The 18,570-nt window shown below is 43.0% G+C and overlaps 1 protein-coding gene across 1 annotated transcript; it reads left to right on the top strand.

Moving 5' to 3' along the window:
- The first annotated feature begins 2,684 nt into the window (after positions 1 to 2,684).
- Positions 2,685 to 4,935, top strand: LOC109427435 (protein zwilch). Its single transcript, XM_019702990.3, has 3 exons — positions 2,685 to 3,836; positions 3,904 to 3,977; positions 4,095 to 4,935. The coding sequence occupies exons 1-3, from the start codon at positions 2,786 to 2,788 to the stop codon at positions 4,881 to 4,883; spliced, it is 1,914 nt and encodes a 637-aa protein (XP_019558535.2). The 5' UTR covers positions 2,685 to 2,785; the 3' UTR covers positions 4,884 to 4,935.
- The last annotated feature ends 13,635 nt before the right edge of the window (positions 4,936 to 18,570 follow it).

The following is an 18,570-nucleotide window of genomic DNA, read 5'->3' as shown; positions in this document are numbered from 1 at the left end:
GACTGCACTTGGTCGACTTCCGTAAAGCCTTTACTATTTTCCACAATGCGTCACGATCTCCGTTCAACGAACGAAGAGTCTCGCTGAATCTGCTGTAATTCGCCTGATCACATTCTTGACGGATTCTACGGTTCAGCGCTAGCACAATGTCCCGATATATAGGATCCCTTCTTCTGTACAACTGCCGCCGGCGTTTGTTCCGCAGCGCGATCAATCTACGTGTAGTCTCTGGAATTTCCGCTACTTTGTAGGTACTTTTCTGGACTTCCGGAACCGAAATAGCTTCAGCGTCCAATAACGTTGTTGTCAGGAACCGAATGGTGGCATCAACGTCAGCTTCGTTGTTGAGGGTTGTAGTGACCGGATCAAGCAAATCCAACTTAATGTTGATTTCACGCTGGAAACGCGGCCAGTCCGCTCGTGAGTAGCAACGGTACTTCGGTGTTGATGCTATGATTGGAGCAGAGAGCCTGACGCTGAACGTTACAGGAAAGTGATCCGATGACAACTCGTTGTGTGCGATCGGCTTAGTCATGTCCAGCAGGTTATTTGAGAGAGTTAAATCCAAAGTGGACGGTCGGCCGCGACCTGTTGGTTGGAACGTAAACGAGTCTGGGAAGTGGATGAAGAAGTTGCGACTAGCCGCCTCTTGGTACAACAGTGTTCCAGCTTTGTTTGCCTTCAAGCAATTCCAGTGACGATGGCGTGCGTTCAGGTCACCGATTATGAAGAACGGATCAGCTCTTCTGGTAAGGGTGGCAATGTCCCGACGAAACTGTGACCAAATCGATCGCCTCCTCGCTCCAGGAAAGTAAGCAGCAATTATATGGAGGTTTCCGTTTGGGGTAGTAATAGAAATGCCCACACTTTCGATGACCTTGGTCGAAATGTTGAGCTCGGTGAACTTGATGCCTCTTCGAATTGCAATCAGCACCCCTCCTCCTCTTTCAGCGTCATTGGAAACACGATCGAGACGAATACAACAAAACTTCGGGTGACTAAATGCGTTCTTATGCTGGAGCCAGGTTTCGGTGACGATCCCTACGTCCACACTATGTTGGTCCAGGAAGTCAAAAAATTCCATTTTCTTTCCATGAACGGAGCGCCCGTTCCAGTTAGCCAGACGCAAGTAGCCTAAGTTATCCATTATAGACGTACTTGGTCGTTAGCTCGAAAAGAGCTAGAAGTTGTTGTTGCTTTGTTTGACAGGTAGCAAGCCGGTCAAACATTTCTCTCGCCAGTGCGAGAAATTCGGATACCGAGAAGAGGTTTTTATCACTACTTTGATTTTTTAACACTTCAGCGTATGAATTTTCCGAACTACTAGGACGGCCCTGCAGAGGGCGCGGAGGCGGGCGGGCAGGATTTCGTCTCTCGGCTCTGATTTTCGCCAGTTTCTCAAGATAATTCTTGCGACTGGGGCAACCACGATAATTGGGTTTTTTAATTAAGAAAAATGTATTTATTTTTTGATTTTATACGAAAGAGCACCTTTTTCTGAACCACCATGATTTTTTTTCCAGATTTTTAGAACTTCATTTTGGTACCTAAAATTGCTTTCGAAGAGATTTTTCGAAATCACCTTTTGACAGCTGGCCAACTGCTTAACAGCTCCGCCCAGTACAAAATGCGACGAGGGGTGATTCGACAAATCGCTCCCATACAAACATCAAACCGATTTTTAAATAGGTTCCCGGACACCAAAATTCATGAAAATTTGGATTTCGGCTCAGTTTTGCATGCAGATTTTGAATATGGAATTATCTCAACACCGCTAAAGAAGCCAATTAGCTGTGTGCTGGCCGCTACAATTTGCACATTTGATGGAATCACGCGTCCCGTTCCTATCACCGAGATCTAGGTTCGCCTTCTTTGGGAGGTTACACTCAGTAGATAGATGCTTTTCCCCACACTTTACGCATAACGGTAGAAGATTGCAGTTTCGCATTCCATGTCCGAATAGGGTTCTAAAATTGAAGACGAAATCTCGCTTATATTGAATAATACGATCAAGCATGGTATTCAAATCGGAATTGTACATTACTCGAACTTGAAAAACAAAGAAATAATGAGAAAATTCGAAATAAGTCAAATGATAAATAGTTCTACTTTGACATTTGAGGTCAACCTTGTGTGACTGAGCTCGACATTTTTCGCACTGGGATTTCAAAAATGTTCCTATCTGACATACACGGTGAAAAAAAATCACTCAAAGTATGTGTTATAAGCTAGGGACGAGACAAAAGGCTAAAAAAATAAAAATTATATATTTTCAACTACGGTTAATAAAAACGTCAAAAATTGAGTAAATATGTACTCTTGAACCATATATTGTGGTTTAAACCAAGAATCCCGATAGAACTTTTAGATAGAAGTCCTGTTCAACGACGTAGGTTGAACTTGCTCGAAGTTGCTGCATCCCACTCTTACCCGTTTGATGACTAATGGGTAAGAGCAAGATGCAGCAACTTCGAGCAAGTTCAACCTGCGTCGTTGAACAGGACTAGAGATAGAGCCTATTTTGTGCAGAATATTTTCTCGGTGTGCATGTTAAGGATTGAGTTGACCTAATCGCCTGCCCTGTGGTACATTTCCCGGATTTCATTGTACCTCTTTATCGATTTGATGCACTTTGTTCCCGACCGAAGCGCGTCGTCCCCGTCCGTCCGTCAGTTTGTTTCAAACAAACGCGCCGAGAACGCCAACGGTCGGTCGTACGCCGCGATCTCGCGATTCTTGTTTCCTTTCATTTCGGTGTTAAGTTTCGTCACTTATTTCCCCTAAAATGCCCGTCGAAACGGCAAGTTTGGCCAACGTTTACGCGTTCCTGCGGGACACGTACGATTCGGTGGATTTCCAGCTGGCTCCGGCTCCAACCTACGTGCAATCGCTAGCGGACGTCGCCGACGGGGGCAAGATTGTGTTCGTTTACAAACAGGATGAAATCCGGTGCGGGGCGATGCTCTCCGATGGAAATCACTTGAGCCCGAAGCTGAGCGATAGTTGTTCACCGTCGGCGAATCGGTTAGATTTGACCGGATCGCCGCTGAAGGACGAGGTGAAGCTGGAGAGTTTGGACATGTCGGTGGACCAGGCGGTGGTGCTGAGTCTGGAGAATCCTTGGCTCGAGAAGGAGGAATGTTTCGGGCCGGTGTCGGTCGAGAAGGGAAGGGCGATTTTGCAGGAGGTGCTGGACAAACGGATGGATGGCTGTGTGGGTCAGTTGTGGGCACTCTGCGACGGGAAGGACATGGACCGGACGCTGTTGATGCAGATTGAGTTGAACGGCGAGAAGCGATTCGTTCGGGGCGCGGTGAAGCTTCTGGGGTATTTCCCGGAGAGTCAACTGACGATGGGGCGTCTGCTGAGGCTGCATGAAGCGAAGGCGGCCGGATTCGCAAAAGATCTGGAGACGAGCATCGAGCTGTGGTACAAAATCCAGTCGCACATTAGCATCAAACTGCGGTGGATTAGTCACTCGCATAATCCATCGTTCTGCATCAATCAGAAGGCGGACATTGTGCTGCGGCAGTCGATCGTGGTGGACGAAACCCAATCGGTGGCGGAGTACTTTTGGAGTCAGTTGCACTTCCTGGAAACGATTAAGGATCGGATTGTGCAGATTCGGAGCGAGGGCAGGCCCAGTCCGAACGATGAGAGTTATGTTGGTTCGTTGGACGTGAGCGTGATCAAGGAGAAGACGCACCGGATTCTAACCGAGTTTTGTGTGGTGGAGTCGACGGATTACAAACTGGGACAGATTGATTCCATTGTGGAACGAGTTAAGAACCGGACAGCGGTGGACGTAACGGATCGGTTGTGGAGTGTGCTCAAATGTAGGTTTTGGGGTTTCTCGAATGATCACTATTAGCATAACATAATTTAACTTGTTTCTTGTTTTAGATTGTGCTTGTTACGACGATCTGAAGGAGGTTTTAACGTTTATCTTCAAGATTGCTTCCAGAAGTAATCTGGCGGTAAGTATTTATAGGTATATTCCCTAACACAAAGGCAGAATCATTCTGCTATTCTCTTCAATTAAACGTTAAAACACATCAATATTGAAATTTCAATTTTCTATTTCCTCGTCATAGAATATCCCGAGCAACAACAACCGTCTCGCCCAGCTTATCAAATCCATCGCTCAGGGTCGACTGGCAATCCCAATCCTGACCGGTGCGGAACCGTTCGAACTCCTGCTGGAAATCGGTCTGGAAAAGATCTTCAAAGACTATCAAATCATCTTCCATGAGAGTAAAATCTGCAATCTGGATCTGGACCGAGTTGGACGAAACCAGACAGCAGGATCCGGGGATGCTTCCCGCGCGTCCAGCATTCGCAAATCGATGTACGATGCCGTTCCGGCCAACGCCGCTCAAGGTCGGAAAACGGCCATGCTGTCCCGAGCGGGAACCAGCGAGGAACACGACGACGACGGTGCCATACGGAACAGTTACTTCAACGCCGATGAGGCCAACCAGAAAATCGGCAAGCTGGCCCAGGTTCATCTGCTGTTGGAGCACCTGCTGTCGATCGAGAGCCATCTGAAGCTGACCAGCATCTATCCGCAGGTGGCCGAGGAGTATTTCGCCCGACCCACGGTAAGTTTTGAAGAAATGCGATCGAAAAAATCGGACAAGCTGGAAATTCCGATTCTGAACAATGCGATCATCGAGCTGGTGGAAAATGCCAGCCCGTACATTCGGAAGGTGGGGATGACCAGCCGGAGCAAGTTCCGAACGGTGGAGAGCATTTTCTACCAGAGTTCGGATCCGATTTTGCCGACCAATTTGTTCTCGCAGCTGCGGGCCGAGGGAGGTGAGGTCAAGAATGCCTATTGGTGTCTGGAATATACCAAGATTAGTAATAATTGGAGTGTGTGAATAGTGTTTCGTAAGTTTATGGTAGATATAAGAGATTTTATATTTAATTTGATATGTCCTGCGTTTTTATTCGAAAAAAACGTCGTTAGGGACCCTTATCAGAAATTGAAGTGAATGGCCTATACACTCACATTATTACCTGGAATGCTATCGTTCACCATAACATTGGTTAACTCCAATTCCTCAATGGTTCTCTCATTATTATGTCCATTTTTCCAAAACTTTTTCGGGCAAAGTAATTTTGTTCAAGTACCCCGACAGTAGTTCCTTCAGAAATCGGTTTTAAATACTTTTGAACTAGGTATAATTGAAAATTTCAAATTTTACCAAAAGACCATACCTTTACCTTGCCGGTCACACTAAGGCCTGAGTGACCTCTGCTGTAATAGGAGTCGTCTACATTCTTTTATATCCGCGAATAGGTTTTAATCTGAGGTGGACTCGAGGTTACCGGAGAACTGATTTATTATTTAATTACCACGCTGGAGGTTTCGGAGCTGTTATAAGAATACGTCTGACTCGTAGGCAGTTGGAGTTGAAAGAGACCGACAGCCGCCGGCTCATGTTTATTTAAGAGGTCTAAGTAGCAGACCGTTTTCTATAATACTTTTTATGGCGAACACACTTATTCGCTTTTAACACATTTGAAGTACATATTAGTCCTTCCTTTTTTCGAGTTAATAGTTATCTATTATTTAACAAAGATCGATTTTATCAAAAATCTCAACAAACAATTCATTTGATCATCTAACATTAAAAATATTCGAATTCACTTTTATGATTAGTTCTTCTTGTTCTCTTCGACCGCCTCGGCAGGCCATCGAGCGCCAGGCTGGCATCAGACTTCCGCTTTCGGTTCGGCTTAACTTGAGATTCGACACCGCGCAATTCGCACTCCGGGAAACCCCGGAAAGGCTCCTCGCTCGGCTCTTCCTCGTGACTCGTTTCTCGTGGCGTTGATCTTGATGGTAACGGTGATGATGGCAGTGATGGACCAGGGTTATCGACATGCACCACCATCCTTCTTCGCGCACGGCCGTCCGCATCGTCTATGATCTTAACTTGACTTCGGTGCGCCGTGGTGATTATACTGGAAACGGTATCGTAATCTGTAAAATATTTTTACAAAACCGTTTTACAAAATACGCCTTTATCCATTTAGCCTGATGGTGAGGATTGCTATTCTTGTACCATAAAGCATCTCCCGCCATCAGACTATCCAAAGGATCTTTAGTTGGTTCAAACTCATTATTAGATCCAGCGGTTAGTTCATCATTACGCTTATTATTTGTTAATGGTGGGGCCGGATCACAACGTCCGAGGCCATACAGTCCTGGACATTAAGTCGCGTTTTTTTTTTGCGAAATAGCGTCCAAAAGTTTGGATGCGTCATAATATACTATGTGCCTTCTTTCCTTGGACTTCGTGGCGTATCTGCAAGTTCGGACGTTATGCCCCGAAAAAATGCGCCATAAAGTCCTGGGACGTTATGGCCTCGGACGTTATGATACTGCGCCACTTGTTTGTTAGTTTGTCGCTTAGGATTAATCAAATCGATTAACAATTTAGGAGTATAACTTAAAACTTTTTCGGAAGGAAAGCTACCATGCATCGTCACATTATTTCTAAAATTTATTAAAAACAGGCTAATAAGATCCTCCAGCTCTATGCTCAAAAGTTCAGGGTTATGTAGAAACTTTTTCAATACATCTTTTACCGTACGAACTAATCTCTCCGCCTGGCCATTACTAGCAGGATTGTATGGAGGACTGTTTAGGACCCGTATTCCTTGCCTCTCAAGAAAGTTTTTAAATTCATGAGAATTAAATGGAGGACCGGATACAAAAATATCCGGAAACCCAAATCTAGCAAAATATGCCAAACATGTTTTTACAACTTTTGAACACGATGTATCATTTTTAATGAACTCATTTTCCACCTTTTTCAAAAAAACTGCTTGTCAAAAACTTGGATTTCTTTACTCTGCCAACAAAATGCAGAACTACTTCATCAAATGTACCATAAGCTACTACGATTTGTTGTCTTGGATTGAACAATTCAAGGAATTGTCAAGGAAATTGTTTCCAAAAGGTGAACAAGGTGAACTATCTGATTTGTTACAACTACCATTCCAAAAAGCAATAAATTCGTTCTTCAACAAACTATACAACCAATATAGTTTGCAAGACAAAACTGGAATGTATCTGTTATAGTAATACGAAGGAGTTTCCCACTGCAACAAACCTCCTTTGCAAATGGTATAGTACAGGTATTTCAACCAAATTACAAACACGTTCGTTTCCTCCCAATTTGCATTAATATTTGCTTTAGACAAGCTATCTAAAACTATTGAAGGGTTTCGTCTGTAGTCTGCACTTTTATGCATAGGAATTTCAAAACTCTGACAATCTGGACTATCAAAACATTTAGTTACTTTGTCCCTCAACCTGTAGGAAATGTCATAAAATTTCTTAAACATTTGTTTGTCTGTTTTTAAAACCAACTCGGCTTCATAACCTTCAATGAGAGTTGCGAAATCTTGAATGAAAACATCAGAAAATTTGTTTCCAACATAATTCATCACGTCTTTGTTCTTACTGTCAGTTAAACTGTTAACCATTACTTGTTTGTCAAAATAACATCGCCAATCTACGAGATGAACCAGCCGAGGGCTGAAAATCTCAATAAAGAAAAATAATAATAATAATAATCGCCAATCTGGAAAGAAAACTTCTAACCAGGTTCTCCCTAATAAAGGTACAAACTCATGATCACAATCTAAAACTATAAGCTTCAATTTTGCCTTTATATTCCGAACTCCAACCGAAACAACAACTTCCCCAGCAATTTCAATCTGGAACCGTTTACCACTATTAAATTATTTAAACTTTTCTCAATGGTAACATCAAATTTAGCCAAATATAACTTCTTCCCAATGACGGAAACAGCGGAACCACTATCAATCTCCATTTGCAAATTGACACCCTGAATAGTTAGTTCTAGTAAACATGGATGGCTTATATTGTTAACAGACAAAACATGCATGCATTGTAATTCACCTTTATCGGAATCATCACTCTTTTCGTCCCAGGAAATACGATTCATCATACTGGACAAGGTACTTGTCTTAGGCTCCTCCATATTCACGTTGTTGATCGGGTCTTTCTTATACTGTTTCAACTTATAACACTTCCTTCGGACGTGTCCAACTACCCCACAATAGCTGCACACCCTTTGATCGAAGACCAGCTGCCTACCGCTTCTGCTATCCGCTCGCTGATTGCTTGCACCCTGGTATCTGTTCCGATGTTCTTGGAATCGCACTTGCCTGGACTGTCTGGATTGTGAAGTATGGTTTCTACGATCGTTGTAGCCATAGGAATTTGCGCTAGGCTGACTACCTCGTACAGGAGAAACGGACGGAGGATTGAAACCTAGTCGACTTTTGACTGGTCCTCGGTTTTGAGCTAACTGTTTTACACGCTACAAGAGAGCTCCTCGCCCACCAACAATAGAAGCAATTTGCCCTAAGGAACCGTCCTGTGTCAATGCTCTTGTATTGGAAGTAGCCATTTCCCATGTTGTCACCATCTTCTCAACCTGAGCCAAGTTAAGTTTTTCACTATCCTCAGCCAATAACTTCTGTTTTAAATTGTCATCCGACAAACCAATCAAAATGCGATCTACTATGCGGTCCTGCTTGTCGTTCTTGAAATTACAGTATTCCGCTTGGAGTTTCAGCGAGAAAACAAAATCACTGGCTGTCTCACCAGGTTGTTGAACCCTGGAGCCAAATTTGTAACGTTGGATTAACGCGGAATCCGTTTTATCCAGTTTTTGTTTCAGCTTTTCGATCAATTCATCAAAAGGTGCTGCATCGAGTAACTCATCACTAAGGTACAAGCTCTGAGCTACCTCGAAAAAAAATCTCCAAGTAAGAACATTTGATCCTTTCTGTCCGCTTCTTCTACTTTATTCACGCGAAAATGGTATCCTAGTCGCTTGAACCATGACGCAAACGATTGTCCTTTGCGGTACGGATCGATATTCGGAGCAACACTTGACATTGTTTCTATAATTTTTAAAATCAATTTAAAAAAAATCAGTATAAACAGATATTTAACTTAAAACAACATCGAATTAAAATCAGGATATCAACGTAAAAATTTTGCACAAAATAAATCGATTAAAAAAATCTTTTAAAACTATTCAAAATTGCAAATGGCACTTCCGCCAGATATGCGGTAAACGGCTTATTGTTCAATGTGAACACACAAAGCAGTTTTTGATGAACAATACAATTCACTATTAAAATTAACACTTGTGCACACAATAGAAACAATTCTGAAGCAATGAACAAAAAAATAATAAAAGAAGGAAGAAAATAAAACGACTTACCAAAAGCGATTCGACTTATTTCCGGTACCTGGCAACTTCACCAGAAAACTTCCGACGGACGCACGCTCCAGCAAGAGGAAGGAAAATCGTCCGGTAGTCCGGGCTTTGACCAACGAAATCGTCACCGCAAACGTCACGATGTCACGGCCAGTCAGCAAAAATCAACTTCCAGACGGAACGAGTCTAACACTACGAAACGGCCTAACAGCTGCAAAAAATGCCGAGCCGTATCGATGGACTTCTACACCTTCGTTAAATATAAAGAAAAAATCGTTTAACTTAATTTAAAACACTTCTCATTCCGTGCTATCACCAAAATTCACTAGACACAAAATGGCGTTACTGTACAGTGAAAAAAAATCACCCAATTCTCTCCGTGCTTCGTTTCTTTTCTTCTTCACTGTTAATAATAAAACAATCACCGCGCTGCTTTTAATGTCACACAATGGCGTTATAAAAAGCTTATAAACGCTTACCTCTACCGCTTTTACGAAACGCCCTTCGCGGGTTGCATAAAATGCCTACCGCTACCGCCACCTACGAAATCCGTTGCGTCGTCAGCTTTCTCGGGAAATCAAATTCGCCGCCGCCGCGTCGAAAAGATTGGTCAACAAACACTTTCTCCGCTGCGGTCCGAAAAATAAAATGATGGCTGCTGCTGCTGCTGGTACGTTCCCCGAGTGGGACCGGCTGATGCAATCGGCTGTCATCGGTACTACGCCGCCGCCGCTGGTTTGTCTCCACACAGCCCACTTCCAACAATGGGAGAAAAAAAAAACAACCACTGTCCGACTCGAAATCACACCAGAAAATTCGCGAAATTTGATCGGTTTTCACACGCGCACTATTTTACGTTAACTTTTCTCGTCGCCAACTTTTATATCCGCGAATAGGTTTTACTGAGGTGAACTGAGCAATTACAGGGAACCGACTTTTGATAATTAAACCACATGATGATAGATTTCGGAGCTGTTGATGAAAGACGTCTAAGTCGCAAGGCAGTTCGAGTTGAAAGAGACCGACAGCCGCCGGCTCATGTTTATTTAAGAGGTCTAGGTAGCAGACCGTTTGCTATAATACTTTTTATGGCGAACACACTGTAGTAAACCGATGTCCTACCTGACAAAATTGAAAAATTCTTCCGGAAAACTCAACGTCGGAGACGTTTATCCCGTACAAAACAGGAGTGCAATATCCCGTTTTTTTAACAATAAATACAATTTGCGACCAATAACGATTGCATTAATCTACAAGAGCAAATACATCACTATTATAGAAAATCTTACCTTTTCCACGACTGGAGCCACTGCAACTCTTCCAAGTAAACATCCACGAACACCTAAACAGCGCTACTAATATCTGTATTTCAATCTACAATGATATTGTCACTATCGGACTAGATCAAACTCAGCCATCTTCCATCTTTTGAACAACAAACACCTTTATTCCAAACCATGCAATATTTACCCATTCACTACTCACTACAGCATCCCAATTAATCGAAATCACTCCCAAACACACCTGGAAACTTTATCCGCCTCAGGCTGTGACCATAGTGGGTAAGGTGAGATGCGATCGGATGCGATAAGTTATGAGATGAGATGAGGGAAGTTTAATAGGCCATAGTGCATGAGGTTTTCAATGAGGGTGCGCATGTTGTTTTCACATCCTTTTTCGCCTATTTCGTGCGCATCAACGACTCGCGTGATTGGATCGATGAAGTCGCTTGCATGTTGAAGCGCTTCTTTGGATGTGGGTAGTGAAATGATCGTTTCATCTATAAGAGAGGAAAGATAAAATGCTCCCGCTTTTTGTTTTTTGCTATAACTTAGTCAGTTTTGATCCTGTTGCAATAGGCAAATCTGACGGAATCTAACGATCCCTCTGCATCTGGTGGTAGGAATGAGAACCCTACGAAAAACGTGACTCCGCCAAAAAATGCCATGGCGCAGCATAGGCAAAGTGGACTTTTTTCACTTTTCGTATCGAATTCCGCATCGTAGAGAAACAAACGGGCACTTTTTGAAAAGAAAATTTAATTCTCTTCCAGTTGCGCTTAGATCCGGTAGGTACTTACGAACAATTTATGCGATTAATTTGAGGAGCTCCTGCTATGCCTCCGGAGGGCGATCTTCCGGATTTTTTGTTAGCTGGCCAATCCGATGTCTGTCGGCGTGGGCATCAAGAATGGTGATAATGGAAGTCATTGCAAATGGAAAATAGCAACTTCTTGAGCAAAAAATGAGTAAAATTTGACGACAAAAAATTTACTGGTAGGTAGGGTATCACACGTGCTACCAGGACAAAAGACCTCGACAGGCTTGGCAGAGCAACGGCTTGTCGTGTGAGGCCGGGTTCTACAACAACCTCTTTTCCTGGCTAGCGCGATCTGGAGCACCTCTCTGGTCTCAAGGTCGGCTGGAGTGGAATCTAGTCGGCTAATCAGACCTCGGATATGTGGGTGTAATGCAAAAGCTAATCAATTACAATTTCAAGATTTATTACCCTAGAAATTACAGAGCTGTGTGAATGAGTGTGTGTGTTGTGCACTTATTAAATAAATACCTATGGGGCCGGCCGGGAACTGCTGGAGAATTGTCGGGAGCGCTTTGTGGTTACTGGTCTCGATCTGCGGGTTGGACCAGCGACAACTACGGTTGCCTGGCGTAGAAGGGTTACGGCAGAACTCAATGGGGTCCGAAACTCGGTGTAATTCTCGGTGTGGGGACACAATGAGGTTATGTCCACTGCCCTATTCGTTCTGGAGGTTCACGGTGGCGGGACTCTCAGCGAGCCCGACGGTATGTCGCGTCGGCCAAGCTCTGCGGGCCAGCTCAGCACTTCCAGGAACTCCGGGAAGCCGGAAGCCGGATGTATCTGTAACACCGGACAAAATCGGATTCAGGGCTAAAACCAACGGGTCCTAATATCGGAAAAATGCCGCCTTAGATTTCTACACCACCTCGATTTCTTCACTAATTTATTCCATACCTAATTCTCCACGTTTAACTTTAAAACGTATTCACAATTTTTTTCCAAATTAACTCTCAACTTTTACTTTCTCAACAACCTTTAAACGACTTTTTCGAACAAGGGCCTCTCGAGAAATAGGCTGAATCATTCCTTCAACGCTGCCTAATCCCCCTATCGTTCAATAGCCATCTTCTCATTTTCCCTTTTTCCCATTTCATTTCTCCTTTTCCACTGAACTATAACTATTTCATTGGTTTTTTTTTATTGCAGTGTGGATGTCTCTAATAAGTACACAATATTCATCATATATTAGGTAAAAGAGTATCAATCGAAATCGATGTCACACTCTATTCGTTAAGGGATTTAGTTTTTCCTGACAAAGAAAAAAGCAGAACCTTTCAATCAGAATCCTTTTAGCAATTAAGTTGAATACCATAAAACCTTAAACTTTCTAACTTGCACATGAATAACATGCACTGAACAAACGACCATATCAAACATTGATCACTTGATTCAAATCCCGAACTGAGAAAATAAAATGTTTTCTTATACACATATAATAACAAAATTATGCTGTAAAAAAACTTAAACGATTTGATGGAATACTATTTTATATGCAATGAAATATGTTATTTTACATGGCGATAGATAAACAGTATGATAAATTTTTATTACGTCTAGTCCATCAAAATTCAAGTCATGTGAAAAAGCATTGAGATATTTTTAAAAACAACAACATATCAACGCATTTTATATTACCTACTAGCATTGCCAACACATTAAATCCGCATTGCTTTACATACACAACGAGCGCAATCATAAAATCCATACCCGACAAGCGTTCTCTTACGTTCTCTTGCGTTCACATGCGTCGAAGCAGCTCCATCGCATCTCCGCACTCATCGCAACTCATCTACTATGAACGGTTCATGCGTTCTGCATATAGTTTCCACAGGGAGTGCTTCGACGCTTATCCGATCTCTTATCTCTTTGCATCGCACCTTACCCACTATGTGCTCAACGTCAGTCCGCAGAACAATCCCTCACACGATCCCAACTGTTTCGTTGAAAATACTTTCCTGCGTCCGTCCGCGTTAAACATCGTTCATTGACTGACGACTGCCGTTCCACCCGCCGTGCTTGACCTCTTCTTCATTCATTAGCATTCCATTCAACGCTAGCCCTCCTTTTCCTTCACATTGTGTAATCGTCGCTCAGCATCGTCGCCGCGGGAAAGCTTTCGACCTCGTCATGCTCTACTTCGTGCCCGACTCATAAGTCGAAGCTGATGTTCGAAATTCTGAAAGAGCTGTGCCGTGCATGAATTCGCATCCATATAGGGTATGTGTGCCATCAGTAATCTCACGCTCCCATATTCATCCTATTTGAAAACAAGCGATTACAGCACCGATTGCTTCCGTTCTTTGTGTTTTCATGGGTGCTCACTTCTAACAAAAAATACAAAAATAATTAAAAAAAAGAAACAGCGCTTCAATCCTTTGTTTTTCATAGGATGAAAATGGGAGCCACATGCTTAATAAAAGAACCAATACCCTACACTGAGCTAAATCGAATGCAAGTTTTATGTTTTTTTTAATCTGTATTTTTTTCCTATTTTTGTAATATCTAATTGTTGTGGCGTGGTTATTATTTTTAAATTGAAACATTTTTTTTCCAACTCAATCTATAACACTACACACACTTATTCGCTTTTAACACATTTGAAGTACATATTAATTCTACTCGGTTCATGGCTGTGTGTCTCCAGTTCCGCACTCTGCGAAGGATCCGTCAATCTTCCTCCACTTGATCGACCTAGCTCGCTACGCACCACGTCTTCTTGTACCGATCGGATGACTCTCGAGAACCATTTTAGTCGGGTTGCTATCCGACATCCTGATGACGTGACCCACCCACTGTAGCCTCTCCATTCTCACGGTGTGGACGATGGTTGGTTCTCTCAGCAGCTGATGCAGCTCGTGGTTTATTCGCCTTCTTCAAGTCCCGTTTTGCATCTGCACTGCACCGTAGATGGTACGCAACACCTTTCGTTCGAAAACTCCAAGGGCGCGTTGGTCCTCTGCATGTAGGGTCTTGCTTCGTGCCTGTAGAGGACTACTGGTCTAATCAGCGTTTTGTAGATAGTAAGCTTCGTGTTACGGCGAACTTTATTCCATCGTAGAGTTCTGCGGAGTCCAAAGTAAGCACGATTTTCTGCCACAATGCGCCTCTGAATTTCTCTGCTGGTGTCGTTGTCGGCGATCACCACCCGAATAAAAAATACAGTAGAAAAACCGAACGTTGTATTGTAACAGTACTATTTAAAACCATATTTTTACAATAGACACTACTGTAAAAATAAAAATACAAAAACAATAAAATGTAATGTAAACACCATACAGTAAATTGTAAATAAGATTTTTACAATATACTATACGGGTGGTTAAGTATCGTAACAATATAAAAAAATATTTTTCTCCATATATATTTTTTTGCAAAACCATACATTATATTGTAAATGAATTGTTATAAATACTGATACGTGGGTTTTAATAAACCGTTCATTGTATGGTACACATATGGTTTCAAACAATAAAATGACCGTAAATATATTGTTTTTAATTGTGGTTTCAGTACTGGTTATACATTTAATTAAATGGTTTTGGAATGGCTCTCTTTTGTTATGTTGTATTGGTTTACATTACAAAAACCATATAATGTTATATTATCTTGTCATTTTCCTCCTGTTAATGGCATCTCAGGCTTACTAGCATTATGAGATACGCTTTGGGAATTCTCCATAGCGTTTTGGATAACCCTTCATATATTGGATCGCCCACGTCCAAGTCTGAGTCGAGGTCTGAGTAGTCTCTGATTGCATTAACAGTTGAAGCTTAGGCTCCCATGCCCCACCAGCCAGATAACCGGGTTTCGCAAACTAAGCATTATTTGTGGCAATACTTTGAGCGGCATGATGGAACTATGCCGAGCGCGCTAAGTATTATTAGACCACTAATGTAGTTGCATGAAGTGGGTGACGAGGTACATAAGTATCATTACAGCGTGCTTAACCGTTATTGCAATATTGAGGCACCAGTTTGACTAAAGTTTGAAATACATAACAACTCATGAGAAAACTGTCAAGTTCGATTCAAATATAAGTTAGGTTAAAAAGCGAACCCGCAGACGAACCTATATTAAAAGTCATTTCAGTGTTCAGTCCAGTCCATGTGTTAAAGATGGCTCTACGCCAAAGATAAAGTTTGTCAATCGCATTTGATTCGATTGTGGTCGAAGGCAAGTTCACATGAGAGAAGAGGAGAAAACTTCTCTAAATTCAAATACAGAAATAATAGTGTTGAACTCATCCACTGATTTACGGTAATCATTCCGGGTTGGCCTACATTCGTATTTCTCTCATCGCACTCTACACACCTAGCCCGCCATATCTCTTGGATCCCTGCATGGACCTGCAGTTCTTAGGATAGGACATTTGGTTTACCACTGATTTAAACATGTTATTGATTTTCAATTGATGTTTCAACTTATTCACTTTTTTCTCTTTCCTATGAAAGCTTTCCTTTGCATCAAAAAAGTCACAAACATCAACAAAACAAAGCACGGAAAAAATGTTAAACTGAATTAATATGGTGTTCGATTTGAATAGGTCGAATCTGCATATGAATCACAGCAAACATACGACCTATTTAAATCGAACACCAGAAATAGTTAAAAATTCACGGAAAAATAATGTTTCGGAAAAGTGAATGGTTCAAACGTAAGAAAAACAGTATAATATATTGTTACATAAAAATCCAATGTAAATGTATAGTAGAGCAAACCATTTCATCACAATACACTTTATTGTAGCTGGTACACTGTATGGTGCAGAAATGGTTTTCACCATACACCCTATGGTTAGTTTTTATCCGGGCAGTGAACCCAAGTACACGAATTCTTCAAACGCCTCGATTTCATCACCGTCGATATAAATTCGGGGTGGCGGGCGCAGAGATTCCTCCCTGGAGCCCTTTGTCATCATAATCATGTACTTTGTCTTCGACACATTAATGACTAATCCGATTCGCCTGGCTTCACTCTTTAGTCGGATGTACGTTTCGGCCATCGTCTCAAATTTACGAACAATAATATCAATAACATCAGCGAAACCAAGCAACTGAACGGACTTCGTGAAATTCGTTCCACTCGTGTTTATCCCCGCTCTCCTAATTACACCCTCTAAAGCAATGTTGAACAGCAAGCACGAAAGACCATCACCTTGCCGTAACCCTCTGCGAGATTCAAAGGGACTCGATAGTGTCCCTGACACTCGAACTATGCACATCACTCGATCCATCGTCGCCTTGTTCAATCGTATCAGTTTATCCGAGAATCCGTATTCGTGCATAATCTGCCATAGCTGTTCCCGATCGATTGTATCATACGCCGACTTGAAATCGATGAACAAGTGATGTGTGCGCACGTTGTATTCGCGGCATTTCTGCAACACCTGGCGGATGGCGAACATCTGGTCCGTTGTAGCGCGTTCAGCCATGAATTCAGCCTGATATTGCCCCACGAACTCTCTTGCAATCGGTGATAGACGGCGGTATAAAATTTGGGAGAGTATCTTGTAGGCAGCGCTGAGTAGTGTGATCGCGCGGTAGTTCCCGCAATCCAACTTGTCGCCCTTTTTGTAGTTGGGACACATGATACCTTCCATCCATTCCTCCGGTAACTTCCTCCTCCCAAATCTTGGTGATGATTCAGTGTAGTGCTCTCAAAAGTTCTTCTCCTCCATATTTTTGTAACTTGTTTGGTAGTTGATCTGCTCCAGCGGCTTTGTTGTTTTTCAACCGGCCAACCTCCTCCTCAATCTCTTGGAGGTCAGGGGCCGGAAGTCTTTCGTCCTGTACACATACTCCAAGATCTGTTACCACGTCACCTTCGGTACTTGCACAATATGTTAACAAACCCACGTGCCTTACACAATCAACCGCTACATAGAACGTCAAGCCGATACCCTCTGAGAAGCCAAGCAGTTCTAACGATCAACCGTCCTAATACGGAAGCTGGAAAAAAATCTTTCTTGTATTTTGGAAGTTCTCGATACAATGCTCTCCCTTCTCATTTAAAAGCCGAGAGGAATATGGGAAACTTCAAGAAGCGGATTGCATCACTGATGAAAGGAAGAATCATAACATACATAGGTTGACCACCAACCACTTTTTTGTCTCATCATCAATATTCCGTCATATCGCTGCCAACTGAACATGGGGTCAGTTATCATCCAGTCCGTCTTCCAGTCTTTTTTTTGCCACCTCCGCATCCAACAATCACATCACTCGGTTCGCGGCCGTTCAAGTATCGGGCCTCGAACATCACCGAACATGGTGACTCGGTCAGCTGGTAGCATCAGTTATCTTCCAGTCCTGCCACCCTTGCATCCAACAACCGCAACACTCGATTCGCGGCCGTTCAAGTTTCGAACATCACCGATTCCTGCGATTTTCCGTACCTGGTGACTCGGTCAGCTAGTAGCGTCAGTTACCTTCCAGTCCTGCCACCTTTGCATCCAACAACCGCAACACACGACTCGCGGCCGTTCAAGTTTTGAACATCACCGATTCCTGCGATTTCCCGTACCTGGTGACTCGGTCAGCTGGTAGCATCAGTTATCTTCCAGGTAACATGATTAGTATACGTCTGGCCGAAGCCAGTGATACTGCCCTCGTTCAAGTCCGTCGACAATTACAGTCCTGCCACCTTTGCATCCAACAACCGCAACACACGACTCGCGGCCGTTCAAGTTTCGGGCCTCGAACATCACCAATCAGCGATTCCTGCGACTTCCCGTACCTGGTGACTCGGTCAGCTAGTAGCCTCAGTTATCTTCCAGCCCTGCCACCTTTGCATCCAACAACCGCAACACACGACTCGCGGCCGTTCAAGTTTCGGGCCTCGAACATCACCGATCAGCGATTCCTGCGACTTCCCGTACCTGGTGACTCGGTCAGCTAGTAGCCTCAGTTATCTTCCAGTCCTGCCACCCCTGCATCTAACAACCGCAACACTCGATTCGCGGCCGTTCAAGTTTTGAACATCACCGATTCCTGCGATTTCCCGTACCTGGTGACTCGGTCAGCTGGTAGCATCAGTTATCTTCCAGGTAACATGATTAGTATATGTCTGGCCGAAGCCAGTGATACTGCGCCCGTTTAAGTTCGTTTACAATTACAGCCCTCCCACCTTCTGTCTACACCAACCCCATCATTCAAATGTTTCGAGGTTCTGGATAACGAGCGCGATAAATCCG

Source organism: Aedes albopictus, chromosome 1 (genome assembly GCF_035046485.1).
Source record: "Aedes albopictus strain Foshan chromosome 1, AalbF5, whole genome shotgun sequence".
Lineage (NCBI taxonomy): Eukaryota > Metazoa > Arthropoda > Insecta > Diptera > Culicidae > Aedes > Aedes albopictus.
Note: the sequence above shows the minus strand (reverse complement) of the source record. Positions and strands in the feature narration are given on the sequence as shown.

Excerpts from the sequence above, each read along its gene's own strand:
- LOC109427435 (XM_019702990.3), top strand. The coding sequence starts at position 2,786 with ATGCCCGTCGAAACGGCAAGTTTGGCCAACGTTTACGCGTTCCTGCGG. Across the intron at positions 3,837-3,903 it reads GTTGTGGAGTGTGCTCAAAT|ATTGTGCTTGTTACGACGAT; the intron begins GTAGGTTTTGGG and ends TTCTTGTTTTAG. Across the intron at positions 3,978-4,094 it reads CTTCCAGAAGTAATCTGGCG|AATATCCCGAGCAACAACAA; the intron begins GTAAGTATTTAT and ends TCCTCGTCATAG.